The sequence below is a fragment of the Amaranthus tricolor genome, chromosome 12, assembly GCF_026212465.1.
Source record: "Amaranthus tricolor cultivar Red isolate AtriRed21 chromosome 12, ASM2621246v1, whole genome shotgun sequence".
Lineage (NCBI taxonomy): Eukaryota > Viridiplantae > Streptophyta > Magnoliopsida > Caryophyllales > Amaranthaceae > Amaranthus > Amaranthus tricolor.
Genome location: NC_080058.1, coordinates 4,110,605 through 4,129,939, shown reverse-complemented (window position 1 = coordinate 4,129,939; position 19,335 = coordinate 4,110,605). Strand labels below are relative to the sequence as shown.

At 35.5% G+C, this 19,335-nt stretch overlaps 1 protein-coding gene across 1 annotated transcript; it reads right to left on the bottom strand.

Annotated features, from left to right (window-relative positions):
* Positions 1–176: 176 nt before the first annotated feature.
* Positions 177–10,884, bottom strand: LOC130797258 (5'-3' exoribonuclease 4). Its single transcript, XM_057659787.1, has 22 exons — positions 10,534–10,884; positions 8,388–8,490; positions 8,229–8,305; positions 7,943–8,134; positions 7,667–7,786; positions 7,521–7,583; positions 7,292–7,429; positions 7,020–7,184; positions 6,593–6,670; positions 5,792–5,878; positions 4,695–4,784; positions 4,396–4,491; positions 4,199–4,269; positions 3,904–4,032; positions 3,743–3,819; positions 3,624–3,664; positions 3,443–3,517; positions 3,192–3,343; positions 2,797–2,901; positions 2,639–2,714; positions 2,274–2,356; positions 177–1,173 (listed from the first exon to the last, which is right to left on the bottom strand). Exons 1-22 carry the CDS (start codon positions 10,738–10,740, stop codon positions 567–569), a joined length of 2,832 nt encoding a protein of 943 aa, XP_057515770.1. The 5' UTR covers positions 10,741–10,884; the 3' UTR covers positions 177–566.
* Positions 10,885–19,335: the final 8,451 nt, after the last annotated feature.

The following is a 19,335-nucleotide window of genomic DNA, read 5'->3' as shown; positions in this document are numbered from 1 at the left end:
CCTTCGAAAGAGTAATATCAACAAGAACAGACACAGGATAAATTATAACTTGAAAAAGCAAGCTCTTTTTATCGTGACATTCTAACTGCAGCAAGTGTGATCGGAAAAATTCGATCAGAGACAAAGAAACGACATCAAGTAAAAGATCGCCCAGATATGAAATAATAACCGGTATCTTGAATAAAACTAGCCGATGTATAAATATGCCAACTGTAAAAATTGAACATCGCATCCAGTGACTAACTGAGGTCTTTACAACGTCAAGTATCCTAACCGTAAGATGTTTAATCTACAGAACCTTGGCCGTTATAAGGAACCTGGTTAATAATGTATCAAATACACAATAATAGAATACACCCCATGCTCGCCGATTCATGGAACCCAACAACAACAAATCCGCGCTAACATCTTGAATCACCATGACGTTCCTGATATCTGAGATGAGAGACATTGGCTTTCAAATGGCGCCCATTTTCCGAACATGTTTCACTGTACAGATTAACATCATCTTCAAACACGAAAACCCATCGAATGTTTGAGACAATATCCATCATTTCGGCCGTTAATCATTCTTGATGTGTTGGTCGTTGAGTCTTAGCTTGATAAACTTGCCTGACTTGCTTCTGGACAGTTGTCTCCATCTGTCGGAAATGCTTATTGTTTCCATCTTCGGGTTGACTAATCCAATTCATGGGTGGTGATGGAAGTTGACCGACGTTTTGAACAAAATTGTTATGTTGAACTGGCATGTGCACGAGTCCTGCGGTTTGAGCCCTTGGTCTCGTATGTGCTGGTTGTCGATTCCTAGAAGCCCCTCCTAGTGTCAAATTTGACATAGCTCCTCCCAACCCACGATCATCTTCTCGTGGTAATCTCTCATTGTGTCGACCTCCACGTGGTTCATTGGGTCTATAGCCATTTGACATCGGCCTAGGCATATGATGTTGTCCGTAATAATTGCTGTCGTCGTAGTAGCCTCTTTCATACCCAGCAGGTCCAGCGGGCCCTGGCCTCGGCCTATTAAACATGTAGTTGCCAGGATGATTTGGATGAGGCATGTAATCCAATACACCAGGAGATGAATTAGTATGCTTAATATTTAGCGTGTTTTTCAGGAGACGGTGAGCAGCTTCACCCAACTGATGCCCACGTATTGCTCCTGGTACTTGAGGCCTAAAACATATATAAAAAAAGAGTGAGCAATTGGTAATAAAAACTAAAGAAAGCGGCAAGAGTGTTTTATGCATGACCCTAACCCTCTAGATCCTCGGTGGTTACTGTAACTGGGTGTTTTGGTCAGTAGTAAAGCATTTGTGTAGCAATATATGGCAATTAGTGCGGGGGAAGGAGACCTAGCAAGGAAATATAGCATTTGCCAACATTTGAGAATTTCACTGCTAAATTGATATAAAACTAGATGGAGTTAAGATTGTAATTTATTTGTCTCTACGTAAGGCAAAAATAAGTTCGATAATTCATGTTAAATCAACAACACACCATGCCCAATCTTATTATTTTCTCATTCTTAACTATCCGAAATTAAACATTCCACCCAAATTGTATTTGATGGGTCCAAAGATTTACAGTGCTTTGGTTTCAAATTGAAATAGACTATACCTAAGGGTCTGCTTGGATTGAGTATACACTTGAGGGGTAAATAAAAGTCAAAGTAGAAAAACAAAGTTAGTTAGATAGATGATTAAAGAAATTTGATTATTAGAAAAGTTGAATAATTGATTAGATTGTAAAGAAAATGGATAAAAATAGCAATTAGTTCCCTCATTTTGGTATAAATTTACTATGGAAGGGTGGGGGAAATTTTTTTCCTCCAAGTACGAGAAATCATCCTTCTCTTTTTATTCATCTTTTTTAGTTTATTCTCATTCTACTTCTTTCATAATTATTTCAATTACTTCATTTGCATCTTAATTACCTTTGTTCCATTAGTTTGATTTTTTTAACCTCCTTAAATATTTACTCTCAATCCAAGCGAGCCTTAAATGGCTAATTAAATCATGTGAAGGTTTTCTAACAAGGGTAAGGTTGTGTATTAAATATTTACTCTCAATCCAAGCGAGCCTTAAATGGCTAATTAAATCATGTGAAGGTTTTCTAACAAGGGTAAGGTTGTGTACATCCGACCCCCTAATTCCGCCAAGATGGGAGTCACTCAATGGCATCGGGATAATGAAATCGAAAACCACCCAGAAAATATATATCATTTCTATCAGCAGATAAAGAACCATATAGAATAGAGTAGAGCAGAGTTATACCTTTCCCGTCCAAATTGGCGCCTATTGCCATTGTCTTCATGCCATAATAAGGGGAAAGGTTTCACATCAGAGTTTTTCACTTCCTGCAGTGATCATAAGTGCACGAACAATAACCAATCAGAAAGCGATCACAAAAACATCTACTATCCTATAATACTACTCGTAAATGCTAGTTCATGATACGCTTTCATCATCTAGTATCTATGAATATGAACAAACTGAAATCTCCGCAAAAAGATCTAACTTTACACAATTACTCGTCAAATTGCTAGTTTTCATACATTAATAACTTAGATCATTAATGAAGAATGCCTAAACATTAAGAATGTAACGAGACATGTTTTGAATATAAGGAAACTCCATACCTTAGCCGGCATAATTACACCGTTTGGAGGTCTTGGAATGTGTTTACGAGGCAGGGGATTCAAGTACGTCACGTTTCTGCAGAACAGATATTCTTCTTCACATTAGCACTAAAGTATACAAGGGATATAGAATCACAATAAAAGCAAGCAAGACTTACAAAGCTTGGTTATTCATAATATCAGGTAGCCCACCCACTGGGGAAGGGACCACTTGTCTCCACCCATTTCTCTCGGATAACCACAAATAGCCATTCATTCCACCACTGCACAAAGGAGAAATTTATAAGAAAACCAAAAAATGCAAATATTATTATTAGGAGCTGTTACTTGGATTTGGACTCGGAAACTGATGTCGAATACTGGTATGTGTCCAAGTGTTGGATCTGTCTAAATATTCAAATTTACGCCTAACATGAAGTGTCTAGGTGCCATACCAATGTTTCAGCATCAAGGATTGGACACGGGTATGTGAAGCAAAATGAAGAGTCCGAATAGCATAGACTAGGAGCAAATGAAGATTTTAATGTTGAAAGTCAAAAGCTATAATCCTAACCTAGCATAGGTGTCAATTGGCCAAGCATATCTTTGATCAGGAGGCATCTGATAGTAGAAATGGTAATACGAAACAATTTGAGAAGCTAAAGGATGAGCGGGAGAGACATATAGTAAATCAAACATCACACTATTTCGACGTAGCTCTTCCACCTGAAAAATCGAACGTGTTTAATGATTAGAAGGCACAGTAGCAACACAATCATTTACTGACTGGTCAATTAAAACGGGAAAAAATTTCAAGAAACCAACCGTTAAAGTTTGCTCAAGCTTCTTGGTTTCAGTAAGCAATTTCTTTTCATCAATGAATGGCAACTTTGCAACACCCTGATTGAAGAATTTGGAAAGGGAGGGAGGGACACAAAAAGCAAATGATCAAAAAAAATCAATTACTGAAAGAGACAAAGAAACATGTTCAGCGGAGCTACTATACCTGCCAAGCAAAGCGTTTACCATTCATGTCGATATCAAAATCTGGCATTTTGAAACAGAAATGAGATTGTGACGGAAAATATACCAAAATTGTACCAACAAAACAGCTAGTAACATTACCCGCAGGATAGAACTCGCACAACGGTGATGATGGATCTGTCATCAACTTCCGGTACATCTCTGGTAGAGCATCGGAGCTGCAACAAGGAAAAATTCTATTATTGGTCGGATAATTATGATAGGTGACAGGCCATTAACACCAAAAAAATGAGCGACAAGACCTTGCAGCCGGTAGAGTTCCCAAAAGTTGATCAAAAGGCTTGAATGGCTCTCCAAGGAAAAATGTGATTTCAAGATCAGTTAAATCTTTTAGATCCGAAGCAAAAGGAGCATAATGGTATGGATAGAACCTTCAAAAGAGCATCAAATACATAAGCAAGCGAGGAAAAAGCATGAATTATACTGCAAGCCACCGATATTTGGAAATGCCTTGCAGCAGTTTACAAGTGACAACAGGATTATTCAAAGATCTATAATACTATCATGCCACGGATTTTAGAGCACGAAAACAATTACCATTGCCATGAGCAAACACCTTGGTAGTAGTAACGGCAAACCCAGCACAAACCTTCTACATACTTCAAAACCTGTAGATAAGTTAAATCTAAAGTCAACCAAAATTTAGACATAGCAACTATTGCCAAAGCATAATTCATTCTTTTCATGATTTAAACATACAAATTTTTATACGCATTAAAACAGATGAGACTGACCACATCCTTCCTGATTTTGTCAATTTCCTCTGGAGTTGATGCACCAAATTTCTCGGCATAATACCTCTCTTTATATCCAGGCTCCCCAAGTTTGATCTGCAGAAAAATATTAAGTCATTAATGCATTCAAAAGTGGCAAAACGTTCCATTCATACAAGTCTACCGCAGATATAGATGAAGTAAGACGAAACAGCAATTCACTCAGTTGTTTGAAAAAGGCATATTTCACATCACATTAAATTGCGTTCAATAAGCCTTTTTTTCAAATTGCATTTCAATGTTTCGACATAAAGGCGCACCTTGTCTTCCACCGGAGGCGGTGGCTCTACATAGGGTTCTCCTGATTCTCTTTTCGCCCTATTCCTCATTTCTTCATTATTCTCGAACATCTAAACATCACAGAAAGATAGTGTGGACACATAAAAAGGATACAATTTCAACAAATATATATTCAAAAAATCAAGAGAAGAGAGAGAAAGAAAAAAGTCAATTTGGGGCATAATTGCACTATATTTTTCTTTTCCAAAAACAAACAAACAAATATATATATATATATATATATATATATATATATATATATATATAGGTTTGGGATCATGTGAAAACCAATTAAAGTGGTGAAAAATAAAAATAGGTGTACATAAAAGTTTAAATGGTGTACACATTCCAATGGTAATTTTTTGTAAATAATTTGACATTTTCTAAAAGGTGTACATACATGCTTAAAAAGGTATATATATTCGAATGGCATTTTTATAAAAAATATGAACCTTTTCCTTCTCAAAAATATGTACACCTTACAAGATCGTATGTACACCTTTTGCCATAACATGTATATCTCAATTTGGTTTTCAGTTTTCACCACTTTAGTTGTTTCACCTGATCTGCCCCTATATATACATATATATATATATATATATATATATATATATGAAGAAGTTCCAGTGAGAACCATTTTCATATGAGGATCGTGAGAACCAATCTTTCTGATATTATAAAAATGTGTTACTTTCAGGCAAAAAGTGTTACTTTTTTTTGAAAAAAAAATGATAATTTTTGGTGAAAAGTGTTGCTTTAAAAAAAAATTTTGAACAAAACTCTAAAAAAGGTGTTACTTTTTACATTAAAGAGTACCCCTTTTTTTGAATAAAAAGTAACATTTTTTGCCCAAAAGTAACACATTGTCTGTAAAAGAATTAACACTTTTTTGTTGGGTAGATTGGTTCTCACGATTCTCATATAAGCTTGGTTCTCACTGGAACTTGATCATATATATATATATATATATATATATATATATATATATATATATATATATATATATATATATATATATATATATATGAAGCATCTATGTAAACAAAAGTAAAATGCAACGGGCAAAGGTGTTGGGTACCTGCTGTACACGAACCCGCTTCTGGAAGATTTGCTCTTCATGAACTGAAACTGACTGAACAAAATGCTCCACTTTATCCAGAAAAACCTGAGTCCAACAATTACTGCCATTAGCTCATTTTATGAAAGATAAAGAGACCATAGTGATACTTTACTAACTAAAAATTAGAACTAAACAATCTACATAAGTAAGACAACACACAACACAATTTCCACCTGTTTGCTCTCTCTTTTCTCTCTTTCTTTTTAGGGGGAGGGGGAGAGATCGAGGAGGAAGGATCCTAAGCTAAGTGTTTTCCCTTTTATGCGTTGAGCATATTCCTATTTCCTTTGGAAATACTAAAGACCCTTCTTCCCACTTTTCATCCCACAATTTACATTTGCCTTATCTATTTATATCAAACATACTAAATTAAAGAACAATGGAAGGAGATATTAGAAAAACCTTTTTTAAGTGTTACTTTCTCTTTCTCATTCAATTTGCACACAATATCTATTTAGAATTGTCCCACTTACTTTACACACTTTCCTCTTTTAGTAATGACCCCGCAAATCTCTTTTAATCTCATCCACAAATTCATATTCTATTTTAGTCTCATTCAATTATTTATTTCATCCACTTGTTATTTGTCTTAGCTGGGAGGTGCAAATCAGATAGGACAGAGAAAGCATATAATACACATCTTCCCAACACCTTACTAATCATTGCATTCTTGATTTCTCATTGCCAAATTTCCATTCATAAAATAAATATACTGCAAAAAACAATTACACTAAGTCTGAATTGAATAAGCAAACTTACTTCACCGGCATCAGTAAGATACCCTCCCATGGTTGCGAATTCTCTTCTGTATACATGCATCAGCAAGGTTATAGCGCCCTGAAACAAAAATGAAACAGGTCATACACGTATAAGGAGAGATCAATACCAACAAGAAAAAATTGCAGCCCGTTTGATTAGTGGTACTAAAATGAGATGATTAAAGATGGACAACAGTAGCCAAGAGATTTTACAACCAAAATACTAGTTATCATTTCCATTACCGCCGTTTATTACCACCTACCAAAAGGGCCGTTGGAGGAATAGGAGGGCACCTCCATCTAAATGGTGTAAATTATCTCACAGAACAAGCTTTGTAAACTAAGCACAAAGATAACTATGAGCTTTATAAACTCTTGATATTGCAATAAGGTGAAAGAACCAAATAAAAACTAAGAAACTTTCATACCTCTCGTATTTCTAGTGTAGGCATATGTGGAAGGAAGTCGTTACCAACAAAAAAACATAGGAACACAAAATCATCAACCAAACGTTCAAAATCCACAGTAAAAGGAGGTTCAGGAATATCCAGGTCATATTGTAGATATTCTCTCAATATCCAAATGTTGAGGAACTGCAAGGATTTAAAAATATAGTAATTCAGTTATTACAGAATTGACAAACATTTCAGCAGACAAATTGACCCAGAATCACTAGAGCCAAGGGTGTCAAGCACGAAACCTGATATTTTTTCTTGTAAATAGGTGTATCATCTACCAAATTCCCGTTTTGATCAGGCTTGGCTCGACAATCAGCCGCCAGATGACCACTTTGCCCACATACAAAACATTTTTCTTGCTGTGAAGGTAAAGTAACAACCTATAGGAAAGAAATATGGTAAATGAATTGACGAAGAAAAACGCACTCTATAAAGTTATTATCCTATATACATAATTTAGTAGTAACCAACCTCTCGCAAAATTGAAAAGTGCACCTCATGAGTGGCCAAAGCCAGCATTATTAAGTCAGCATCCTATCAAATAAAAGTCTAACAATTCAGCAATAACATATTAGTACAAACCCAAGTAAAAATAAAAACGATCCCAAAGAACTCACCAATCCGTACAAACAGTGTCGAGTATTGGGATCAAAGCCAGGTAGATCTCTTTGTAACCGAATGTAGGACATAATTTTATGTTCTCCTTCACCAGGAACATTAGCATCAGAGAGAATAACCTTCAAATAAGTACCCAATGCAGCAGCATAAATAAAAAAGAGAAATAATCCTGAAATCCAAAAGTATATAGAGAAAAAATAAAGAAGGGATTACTCCAGCATAAAGGAATCATCCAATCTTTGAATGCCTTAGCACAGTAATTTGTGGCAGCTAACCTTTATCCTCCGCCAACCAGTGTTATTGTTCAATCTCTTCTGTATGTAATACTGAAGTGCCACAGAGAGCACATACATAAATTCAGTACCCGGAGTGATGACATTTGAGTCACTAGTTTCACGTCTTTCTTTGGAATCTAGAATCCGTCCTTCAGCCTCAAATTCTTTTCTTAGTCTTTCCTCTTCTGCTTCCTATGATGAAATAATATACACCAACATCAGAATTCACGATATTATCACCAAATAAAAAAGGGTTTCAACCATATATTGAGAAAGTAAAACTTACAGCCTCAGCAGCATCTTTGGCAGCTCTGAAACGCCGGGAACGTTGCTGATTCATTTTAGCTCTTGGAGCAACTCCGTCTATCAAGGATGAAATAAGATATGAATTTACAAAGTAAGAGTCATGGAAATAACTTATAAGAAATATGGTAGACTAATTTACCAATTGCCATGTAGAGAATTTTCCTTGGACGAACCAATGTAAATAGATGATCAATGTATGCAAACATTGATTTGAACACCTCATCATATGTTGTAGGTGCAGGCTGCATTATTGTAAAATAAAATTAGCCGGTTTACATTTATGAACTTTCCTCTTTCACTCAACTCAAAGCATTATTATGAAGCTTAATTTGTTAAAGGAAGAAGTTTCCCAAGAGCAAGCAATCAGGAGACCTTAATTGATATAATAGAAAGTAACAAATTAACAGATCTAAAAATATGAATTTTTATTCCACTGTGTTTCTCCGAAGTCAAAAGAAAACTGTCTTCCGTAACATCACTCAATTTGGCTAGAAAGTAGCAAAAGTAAAACAAGAAGAATTTCCACAGATTCTTCCAAGACTATTATCCATGTTGTCCTTCTCAGACAGTACAAACTGAACTTCATGACATGTTCACTGATGGGAACACGGTTGGCGCTTCATAGATACTGGTAAACTTCGTTTATTCGCATTTATAACTCGATTATCATAATAAAGATAGAGAGGACGAGAGTGAGAATGGATATATATAAGGGAAAGGAGAATGAGAAAAAACATGTGAAATCAGATTCATTACAACCACCCCAACATCACTTGTATGGATTTGGTGCTAGGAACGGTAATGTCACTTTAGTCTATTTTGGAAAACTCATATGCCAAGGTTCCTAGTGATGCTTGTGTATCTCCAAAGTCATTGTCCAAACATCTATTTTTATTCATCAAATTCATTCACATCCATTACATTCGGGAGAGTCATATTCGGTAGAAAAAGCACATGTTTAAGGGTGAAGTTTCATTACCAAAGTAACAACATGGTATTTTAATGAATTTTTACACTCAAAATCATTCTCATTACCTCAGTCACCAACAATCTATTTTTATGAATTTTACACTCAAAATTTCAGAATATATGATCTTTATTCATTGCTCCTCAGAAAATTGATCTCTGAACAATCATATCTCTATCCCCTCATATAGCTCAAAAAAACTCTCATCTCTCTTCTATCTTCCTCTACTCATACATCTCTCTTCTATCTTCCTCTACTCATACATTTTCTCTTGTCTACTTAACCTGACATGCCTGTCAACCTAAACATCTCTTTTTTCCCGTCCTCTCAATCAGGCATATCAGCCACCCCTAAAATAACAAGTATGTCTATTGTCTATTACAATTCCTAAATGATTCAAATTTCAAACAACATAATCTGATAAGGTATTACTTTACTGACAATGTTTAAATTACAACGAGAAAAGAGTACACACTATTGACTACACATTTCCAGATGGGGATTGTTGAACGATCATGAAAGAGAGAACTACACCACATAACATAGTGATCGAGACCAAGTGTATAAATTCTGACAAGTCAAACGTCTTCCCATTCATATGATCACCAAAATCCATTGCAGATGATAGTTTTACATGTTTTTCGTGTAGATATCAATCCTCCAGTAGCATTTTATGCAGAACAATACAATCTCTCTAGTTAACTTGAGGTTCATAACTGTCTAAACAAAAATTATACTACATATCTTATCCTTACACTTCCACAAACATGCACAAACCACATTTTTCATTTTCAAACAAAAAGATGAACTTATCACATGCTTTATGTTCTGAAATGTAATTGAAACAAGTGTATAGCCATTGATTTACCAGAAAATTCACATTTATACAATAATCCAAAAGTTCAAAACCTAGTTCCCCCAATTTCTAATAAACCCAACAATCTAAATATTGAAAATTTCAACTAAATCCCCACCCAAAACCCCACAATCATATGATATGAAATCTATAATTCAACACCACCACTTACATTACAATAGACAAAATCAACACATCAACAATGTCCAACAATCCAAAAGTTGAAAACTTGAACTACATCCTCACCCAAAACCCTAAATTCATGACATAATTCCCAACTCAATACCTCCATTAAAATTACAATGAACCCAAATAACACATCAACACTGATTCTCTTCTTTACTCAAGATTAAAAATCCTATATTCCCGTATACCCACAATTCAAAAGTTGAATATTTTACGAAATACACAGAAAATTCCCCAAAACAAATTAAATCATCAAGAAAAAGTAAAAAGAAATACCCTTTTATCAGGATGAAAACAAGGGTGAATAATCCCATTCATATCCAAGTACAAATTATCAAACTCCATAGCATTAGGATTAGGTTTTGAGACATCGACAGGGTGCAAAACACCTTCACCGTCTTCCCATGGTTCTTCTTCAACAACGTTAGAAATTGCCAACGGATAGCGATCAGCTAACCATCTGTAGAATGCTGGAACACCCATTAAATTTAGCTAATCAAAAGTTGAGATCTAGCTATTTGTGTGAGCCTGAAGTAATCAGAGAAAATCTAAATAGGCAATTGAAGAACTAGATTTTTTCGATTTTGTGATTTGCCTCTTGTCTTTTTTTTTTCTCCCAGAGATTTGCTAAAGTGAAATTAAATTCAGAATCTTATTTTTCGCCGCCTTTTTATTTTATCGTCACTCCTATTTTAAATTAATTTAATAAAATTATGAAAATGTCCTAGTATTTAAAAATTTTAAAACTTCTATAAAACACTTCAAACTCACTCAATAACACTTTTATCACTTCAAAAAACACAAAATCTACATATAAAATTAATCGGAGCTAAAGTGCGATTGAACGTAGAAGGAGTCGTTAACAAAAACTCGAGGCAATTTTTATTTTAACGTAATTAAAATTTTTTTAAAAAAATAAATAGATAATAACGAGTCGTACAAAAAGTGCGACTGAACCTAGGTCGAGTCGCACAAACAGTGCGACTCGACCTAGGTTCAGTCGCACTTTTTGTGCGACTCGTAATTTTATTTTTTTTTAAATTTTAAAATTCCTTTTGTTTAATTAATTTATTTATTATTTAGTTTTCAATTTAAATAATTTATTTAAATTTTTAATTATTTTTTAAATAATAATATATTAATTACAATTTAGTTGTTAATCAATTTTTAATATAATAATTGTTAATAAAATTTTATTTTAGTAGTTAATTAAATTTTAGTTGTTTAATTATTTATAAATATAATAATTGTTTATTTGTTTATATGTGTGAATTATTTTAGTTGTTAATAATTTATATGATCGTAAGTGTTTATTAAATTTACTTAAATGTTTATTAAATTAATATCGTAAGTGTAATTAAAATGAATATAACTTAATGTGTTTTTTTATGCTTTTAATTATTTATTAATAGTTTATTAAAATATGAAAATTACAGTAAATGGCTGGAAATCAGGGAAAAGGAAAAGACTTTTTTAGAGGGTTATTGAGCGGCAATAGTTCTAGGCCGAGTTTACTGAGAGGGGATCCCCATGAAAGGGGGGTTACGGGTTCTGCAAGGCGAGCCAGGCAGGAACAGGCGACCAGCATAATCAGGCCCAACGTTCGAGTACCCTAGACCATGTGCGTAGTCGCTTTGAGCGCCAGACTAGCCTCCGTAGTAATACGGTCGGCTCAGGTGATGATGATACTAATTACGACGAGTCTGTCAGTCGGGAAGAGTCTGTCGGTCAGGATGAGTCTGTCAGTCATCCTGTTGATTGGACGCTCGTCAGAGGGCATGCCGGTTAGTTTAGGACTAGAGGGCATAGCACGGGTGGCACTTCTGATCACGCAGGAGTCAGCCAGGTTGAGGATGTGGCTCCACGGGGGAGGAGGCGCTCACAGTCCGCGGACATGGACTGGTTGATCACATCACCCCAGCCCGGGGGCCCTGTTGACACCAGTTTAATACCCAGCTAAGGTGGGCACGTAACGAAGGTTATATTGGAGGAATCGGAGCACACGCCTCCGATTTTGGATTGTCGCCCTAGGAAGAGGACGTTGGAGGCGATCATCAGACTGCAGAGAGGTGGCAGCCTGATACCAACACTTTCCACATGCCATGGGGGGAGATGACCATAATGTTGCACGACGTGCAACGCATTTTAGGAGTTGACATTGATGGTTCACTTCCTGCTGAAACCTGTTGATGGTGACTGGAAGCTTGGCCTGGCCGGTCTATTTGGGGAGCCAATTTCGGAGCTGCGTAAGAAGGGGTACTTCACCAGCGGGAGCATTAACGTTGGTGAAATGTTGCAGCTATGCCACCGTTCTCAGTCTCTGGAGATTCGGACTACTGCGTATTACATGGTTATAGTGGGTTCCACGCTGCTGGTGGATAAGACTAGAGTCGGGATGTGGCCTCACCTTGTACTTGCTGTGACTGTTGATCAGGATAAGATTGCTTGGGGATGCAGTGACGCTGGCTAACATGTATCGCCAACTGGGTATGGCGACAAAGATTGGGTGCAAGACTATTGCTGGTTGTCTGACACTGTTGCAAACATGGATTTACGAGTACTTTCCATCCTTCTGCCCCCATCCTCGTCAAGATGATATGCCTAACAAGACTAGTGCAGAGATGTGGTCCCCGTAGAAGCCAATTCGTGAGCTGAGCAGACTAAGAGACTATAAGAGTATACTGGACTCCATGACAGAGACACAGGTTTTGTACATGACCTCACACATCGTTATACTAATTATTTTAATTTTATATTATGTTGTATATGTTAATTCTCTTTGTAAGCAGGTGGAATGGACTCCGTACATGACTTCTCCTAGGGCTTTACTAAACGAGCACCCACGCACCGCCTATATCACCTGTTTTGATATTGTTAGCTACTGCTTTCCAATTTTGCTGGACTAGCAGCAGTGGAGATGAATCATCGTTCATTAAAAGCTGAATATAATGATTTCCGTTCACCCAAAGAATATGTACAAGTTTATTAACGCCATGCATTCCCCCTATTCTCCTTACCGGAAGCACTGAACAATTATACATTGGATTACCATCGGCAGAGCCATAATACGCAATTGCATTGTTGAGAAACGTTGCTGCAGAATACAATTCTGTATATAGCATTCTCCACCAACTCTGCTGATAAATACACGCGTGCATATTGATCTCTATGCGTTTCCATTTCCTAACTCATTGCACGTCGTAAAAGAGGCCATGCCTCCTCGCCCCCTAACTCTGTGACGGCAATAGCTCTAAATCCACAGTTTCCGTCACCTATAACATCAATCAAATCAAACAGGTACGGCGGAAGAATATACGGAATGTGATTTGGCCACGGAAAAAGTGAAAAATCACGACCTGCTGAACCTTCTTAAAAAATAACAGTGTATTAATGCCATTCAATTGATCTAAAACATATATGATTCTAGGAAAGGAAATACGGATACCAAATAAGTTGAAACTAAAGTTAATTCCAACTGACGATTGATTTGATCGGTTGCTAGATCTACCACTAGATCTCCCGCGTGATGAAGATCTGGATCCTCGACCTCTTGAGGATGATTTATAGTACTCGAACGCACTTTTGTTTCTCCTGAGGGTTCTGCTTGTCGTTGGTCTTTCCTTCCTCGGTGGACTTGCTTGTGGCTCAGGTATATCGGTATCATTAGGGTGTAGTTCATGTTCAAGTACCTGAGACATGCGTCGTATAACTGCGGGGTCGGTTTTTAAAACTTCATCCGCCAACGATTGAAAGTACTCTTTATCATCGGCGTTTGCGTGTCGTACTTCTTCATTGGCGTCTTCTTCTGCCTCTAAGTACTTTAACGTTTTCCAAAATGAATGTATATCGTCCAAGTACAACGAACCATGAGACTTGATTAACAAGTAACAGTAACACGCGCAGGGTAATCCGTGGGTTCTTTGAAGTACACAACCGCATTTGTCAAAAACATAAATCCCCAAGTTTAACATCCAGTTGTGCTCCATCATCAATTGTTCCAAGGCAAATATGGAAAGATAACGATACAACGGTCTCAAAAAATTAAGTCGCGACGTCCTTGAAATTGAATTCATAGATTCTTGCAGAGCTTGTCTTATCCTCGATTGCTGATTCGTTATCTGTGCGTGTGCCCTTTTAAAGAGGGTATCAAATGAGCTATTACCCTACCCATGTAGTACTTGAAGGACGAGTGTTGGCTTTCGACTCTACTGGTAGTCTGGTTACCTAAGTGCAAACAGTCATTCGTCCACGCACGCACAAATTTCTCTTTGTGAGGAATCCATGTTTCAGCCAAATATCGCATAACCCTCCTGTTCCTAGTCGACCAAGTAGACAAAATCCCTTCCCACCTGTTTTCAAATTCAGGGATCGTCAGACTGTTAACCAAGGGGTTCCATTTTGTTTGCCTGAATATCTGATCCTGTTGATTTCACTTGCCGCCGCACAATTTGTCGACCATGTTCTCCACGTCATTGCCAATATGCCATACGCATAATAAATGTCGTACATCTGCATTAAAAAAAATTAAAATTAATTGAGATATGTATATAGTATATAGATCGACAATAATTAATCATTAAAACCTGTTTATTTGGAAAGGCAACACGAATAGCTGTAGACAAACCCTCTTCTTGATCCGTTACGATTACGTTAGGCGTCTGAACTCTGCCGTAAATATCCCTCAACCTCTCCAACACCCAAGAATAAGACACAGCCGCCTCATCTCGCATCAAACAGAACGCAACCAAGAAGTTGTGATTGGTTGGCGTCATTCCAATTATTTCGCAAAGGGGCCACTTTTGCTTATTAGTTTTGTACGTTGTGTCTATCAACACAACATGGGGCCATGAACGTATCATTTGCATAGATGTAGGATTTGCAATCAATAATCTACTCAACTGCCCCTCACTATCCAAGTCTGTCAAAACTACATAATTATGCTCTGTGGCCATATAAAGACAGTGATGAAGAGGAGTCTTATCATCCATCTCTCCTATCCTTATTGATTGTCTTACATTATAAATTTGATTCATACTAGCAAAAAAACCAGGAAAATTCCTTCTAATTGAAGTCATTATAAACGCTGGTTACATGCCAGTTGCACTGAGATCTCGTATGTGCTGCCTAATATCGACAGTCATCCTATTTACTCTTATTTGACCATCTCTGTACACCAATAACGGGTGTTTATGTCTTCTTTTTCACCAGGAAACACTCTTACCGTCCAAGGTCTTTCCCATGGTTTACGACTACTTTCTAAAATCATAAATTTACACCCACAAGCCCTACTTTTGGAACCAGGTCGGGCAGCATTGTCTAAGTTATGCAAATCACCCCTTATATTACCATAGCGGTGACATCTTAAGTACAAACTCACTCTAGAATGTCCTTCCTTTTGTTTACATGAAGCACGTGTAAATTGAAAACCAATTCTTAGTGCTATCTCATCAGCCCAAGCATGTAAATCATCTACAGAATCAAATTCCCTATCGGTAATAAATCTATCAGAGTAATCTACATTATCCCCTAAGTTTTCAAACTCTTGCAAATATAAATTTATTCATAATAATTAAAAGATTAAACTGTTTAATATATTAACAATATCAATTAGTTTAATAATTCAAATTTCAATATATTAACAATATCAATACAAAAATATGAAATAAAAAATTTTACTAAATAAAAAACATATATAAAATAAAATAAATTAAAATAACATAAATAAATAATTTAAGTAAACACAAAAATATATATAAATATATGAGTAAATAGAATAAATTACTATAATGTTTAATAAATAATAATAACTTAAAAAATAATTATAATAAACAAAAAGAATTAATTTTTCAAAAAAAAAAATTCCATAACCCTCCCAGTCGCACAAAAAGTGCGACTTGACCTAGGAGGGGTCGCACAAAAAGTGCGACATCCCTAGATCTGGTCGCACATTTTGTGCGACTGGGGGTTCTGGAAAATTTTTTTTTTTGAAAAATTTGGAATCGATTAATTACTGACCGAATCATTATCATGCTCGTTTTGGTTCGCCATTGTTATTCGATGTACACTTTTAGCTTGTTTAAGTTAATATAGTGTTTTTAGAGAGTTTTAGAGAGATGTTACAGTTTTTGAGTTCAAAAATTATGCAGGGGCAATCTTAAAAATTTATTATATATAGGATGACGATAAAATGAAAAAGGTGGCAATATTTAATAATACCTATTAAATTTAGGTGGGAGTTGAAAGTATGAAGGCTAGGCTATGTTTTTATTTATCATTAATTTCTGAATTACGATTGATGATGATTTCTGAATTCTGATGTTTACGTAATGCGTGTATACAAATGGGCAAATTTAATTTTATATCCTTCTCAATAAGGTGTTTAAATTTTTATTTTTACTAAAAATAAATGTTGAAATCTTAGCATGAGTATAGAGAAAAGCAGGGGCAGATGCACTTTGGGGCCTATGGGGGCATGTGATCCTAGGCGTTTTTTTAAAAAAAATTTAAAAATAGACTTTTCTATTGATAAGAGTAAAAGTATAAAATAAAAAATAAAGTCTTTTGATGATAAATACTCTCTCATTTTAGTAATTTTATCGTATTTATATATTTTATCTTTTTATATTAGGTCAGTTTATTCATTTGTTTCATTTCCTTTTATGGTATATCATATTTAAAATTTTAGCAAGTCTTGTATGAGACTGTCTCACCGGAAGATGGACCCATACAAGCAGTCAATTAGTAAAAAAAATAAAAGAAAGCAATGAAAACTAAATTCACACTTGTACAAGAAACAATTTTTTAAAAATAGTTTAGGATGACCCAATTGAGGTCTTCACGGTGAGACGACCTCAATAAAGAACGTGCATTATAAATTATAATAGATCAACCTACTATTTATTTACAACATACGTATTATTTTTAGGTATATTTAACTTTTCTCTAGTTACGTTATTTTGAATAAAGAGGGATGAATTTAATAAATAAGTTCAAATTCTTATTAATTCAGGTAATGCATATGATTAAGATAGATCTTAATTACTCGCATTCTTTTATTCGAAAATACTATTTAATTACAAGAAACTTTTTCAAGAATAAGATCATAATTTTGATAAATTATTGTGCTTCTACTTCTTACTTTGCAAAAATTTTACAAACGAAACTCTGCCGAAATTTTGTCCATTAATTAATTGGTGACCCTTGGAACTCCGAATCCTGGATCCGCCACGGGAGAAAAGTAATAGACACGACCCTAATACCTCAAGAAGTCACATTTGAAATTTGAATGTAGGAATGTATTAAGTCAACAACTTGTCTTGTATGAGACCGTCTCACGATGAGACGTCCTTGAGCTATTTAACCCAAGTATGAGGCATGTCTCACGGTAAGACCGTCTCATACAAGAATTTATGTGTAAGTCAAATGTTGCAAATTCATTAGACATGAAAGTAATTTGATCTTCCTTGGTGTTGAATTATGAATAATTTTACTTTTAGATTATTTTATAATGATTTAATATTTATCCTTAGTTCGTTGTAAATAATTGAAAATATTTGTTTTGGTTTGCTCGCAGTATACTTTATTATTACTTATTGTCTAGTAATATGGTATTTTGTGGGTAAATGTATGGCAGAGGTTGGATTATTATAAATTAATTTTAAAATGAGATTATTCACAGTAGATAGGTGAAGTATTGGATTATTTATGTCAATTTTCCAAAAATATTATGCAATAAGAAATAATCCTATTTTAAACATACCCAAACTAAAGATTTGTCAAAAATAATAATGTTTTAGACTCAACCCTTAAAATATTCCATAATTTATTTCGACGATTTCTCATATCTTGAAACCAGCGAGTTATAAAATTATTGTGAACTACAAAATATATCATTTTCAATAAACATCACCAAGAAATCCTATTCAATTCTTCTCCCATTTTATTGCATAACTTTGTCTTCTATCTCGTTAATAACATTTAAAAAGGTACTATTAACATTGTTGAGTTGCTCTGTCTTGTATCTATTTATTTTAAAAAAAATTATCACAACTATTAATTACAAAGTTTGCATATACTTTTATATTAAATTTATACTATTTGAGAAGTATATATGAACTAGTTATCAGTGCATAGGAAAACGCAGCCCAAAAATGAAGTGGTATAAATTGACGGGAATAAACGTCCGTAGACGGAGAAGTAGTAACTATAACCTGGTGCGCCTGCATGCCAGGTTCTCTCAGGCGGCACCAGTATCCTTGTTCACGTGATAGGCGAAACCTATCTTCAATAATAAATTGTAAATGTCCCTCCATCATGATGTCTAAAACCTTCTCAAAAAGTGTAGACTGTTGCAACTTACCTTTAGATTCATCTACATCCAGTAAACTAAAGGTCATCGAGGCCTCAGCAGATAGGCCCAACGAGGTTGAAGCTGGGAAAGCATCATCCCTATTCAAATGCTCCCACTCAGCCCATACCCAACCAGGAGAGGCCCTATCTGGGTCCCCAACCCTATTGGCCAAGGGGAAGGGTTACGAACTTGGTCGGTTGACTTGATCAAGTGAAAGTCAAAAGTTAAGTCATTAGCAGTGGCCATTGTCTGCCTACCCATGTTCTTACGTAAGAGCGAGAGCAAAGAACGTCGAGAAAGCTATACGATCGGAGAGCAAAGAACGTCGAGAAAGCTATACGATCGAAGAGCAACACAAAGATGGAAAAATCACAAACAACAGAATTTCGAACAGTTTAATTGAAGAAGAAAGAGAACTTCAAGAGTCGAGAAAGTATTTATAGATTTCTCAATAAATGCATCAACCATAACTGTTGAGAAAATGGATGGTCACGATAAAAAGAAATTTGAAATTGCTGAAATAAAGAAAAGCAAATGAGCGGGATTATGAAACAGTACAGTGCAAGTGGCACCAAGCGTCCACACAGGGATTTAATTTGCAGACAATCAAGAAAAATCCACCAAACGCGTGTCGAAGTGTCCCCAACAAGCTAAAATCTCGTCACAAGTTAAATTACGAAAAGGGGCAACATATATGTTGTCACATCTATACCCCCATTTCCCAAGAT

Excerpts from the sequence above, each read along its gene's own strand:
- LOC130797258 (XM_057659787.1), bottom strand. The coding sequence starts at position 10,740 with ATGGGTGTTCCAGCATTCTACAGATGGTTAGCTGATCGCTATCCGTTG. Across the intron at positions 4,785-5,791 it reads AGCGGGTTCGTGTACAGCAG|ATGTTCGAGAATAATGAAGA; the intron begins GTACCCAACACC and ends TGTGATGTTTAG. Across the intron at positions 4,492-4,694 it reads CGCCTCCGGTGGAAGACAAG|ATCAAACTTGGGGAGCCTGG; the intron begins GTGCGCCTTTAT and ends ATTTTTCTGCAG.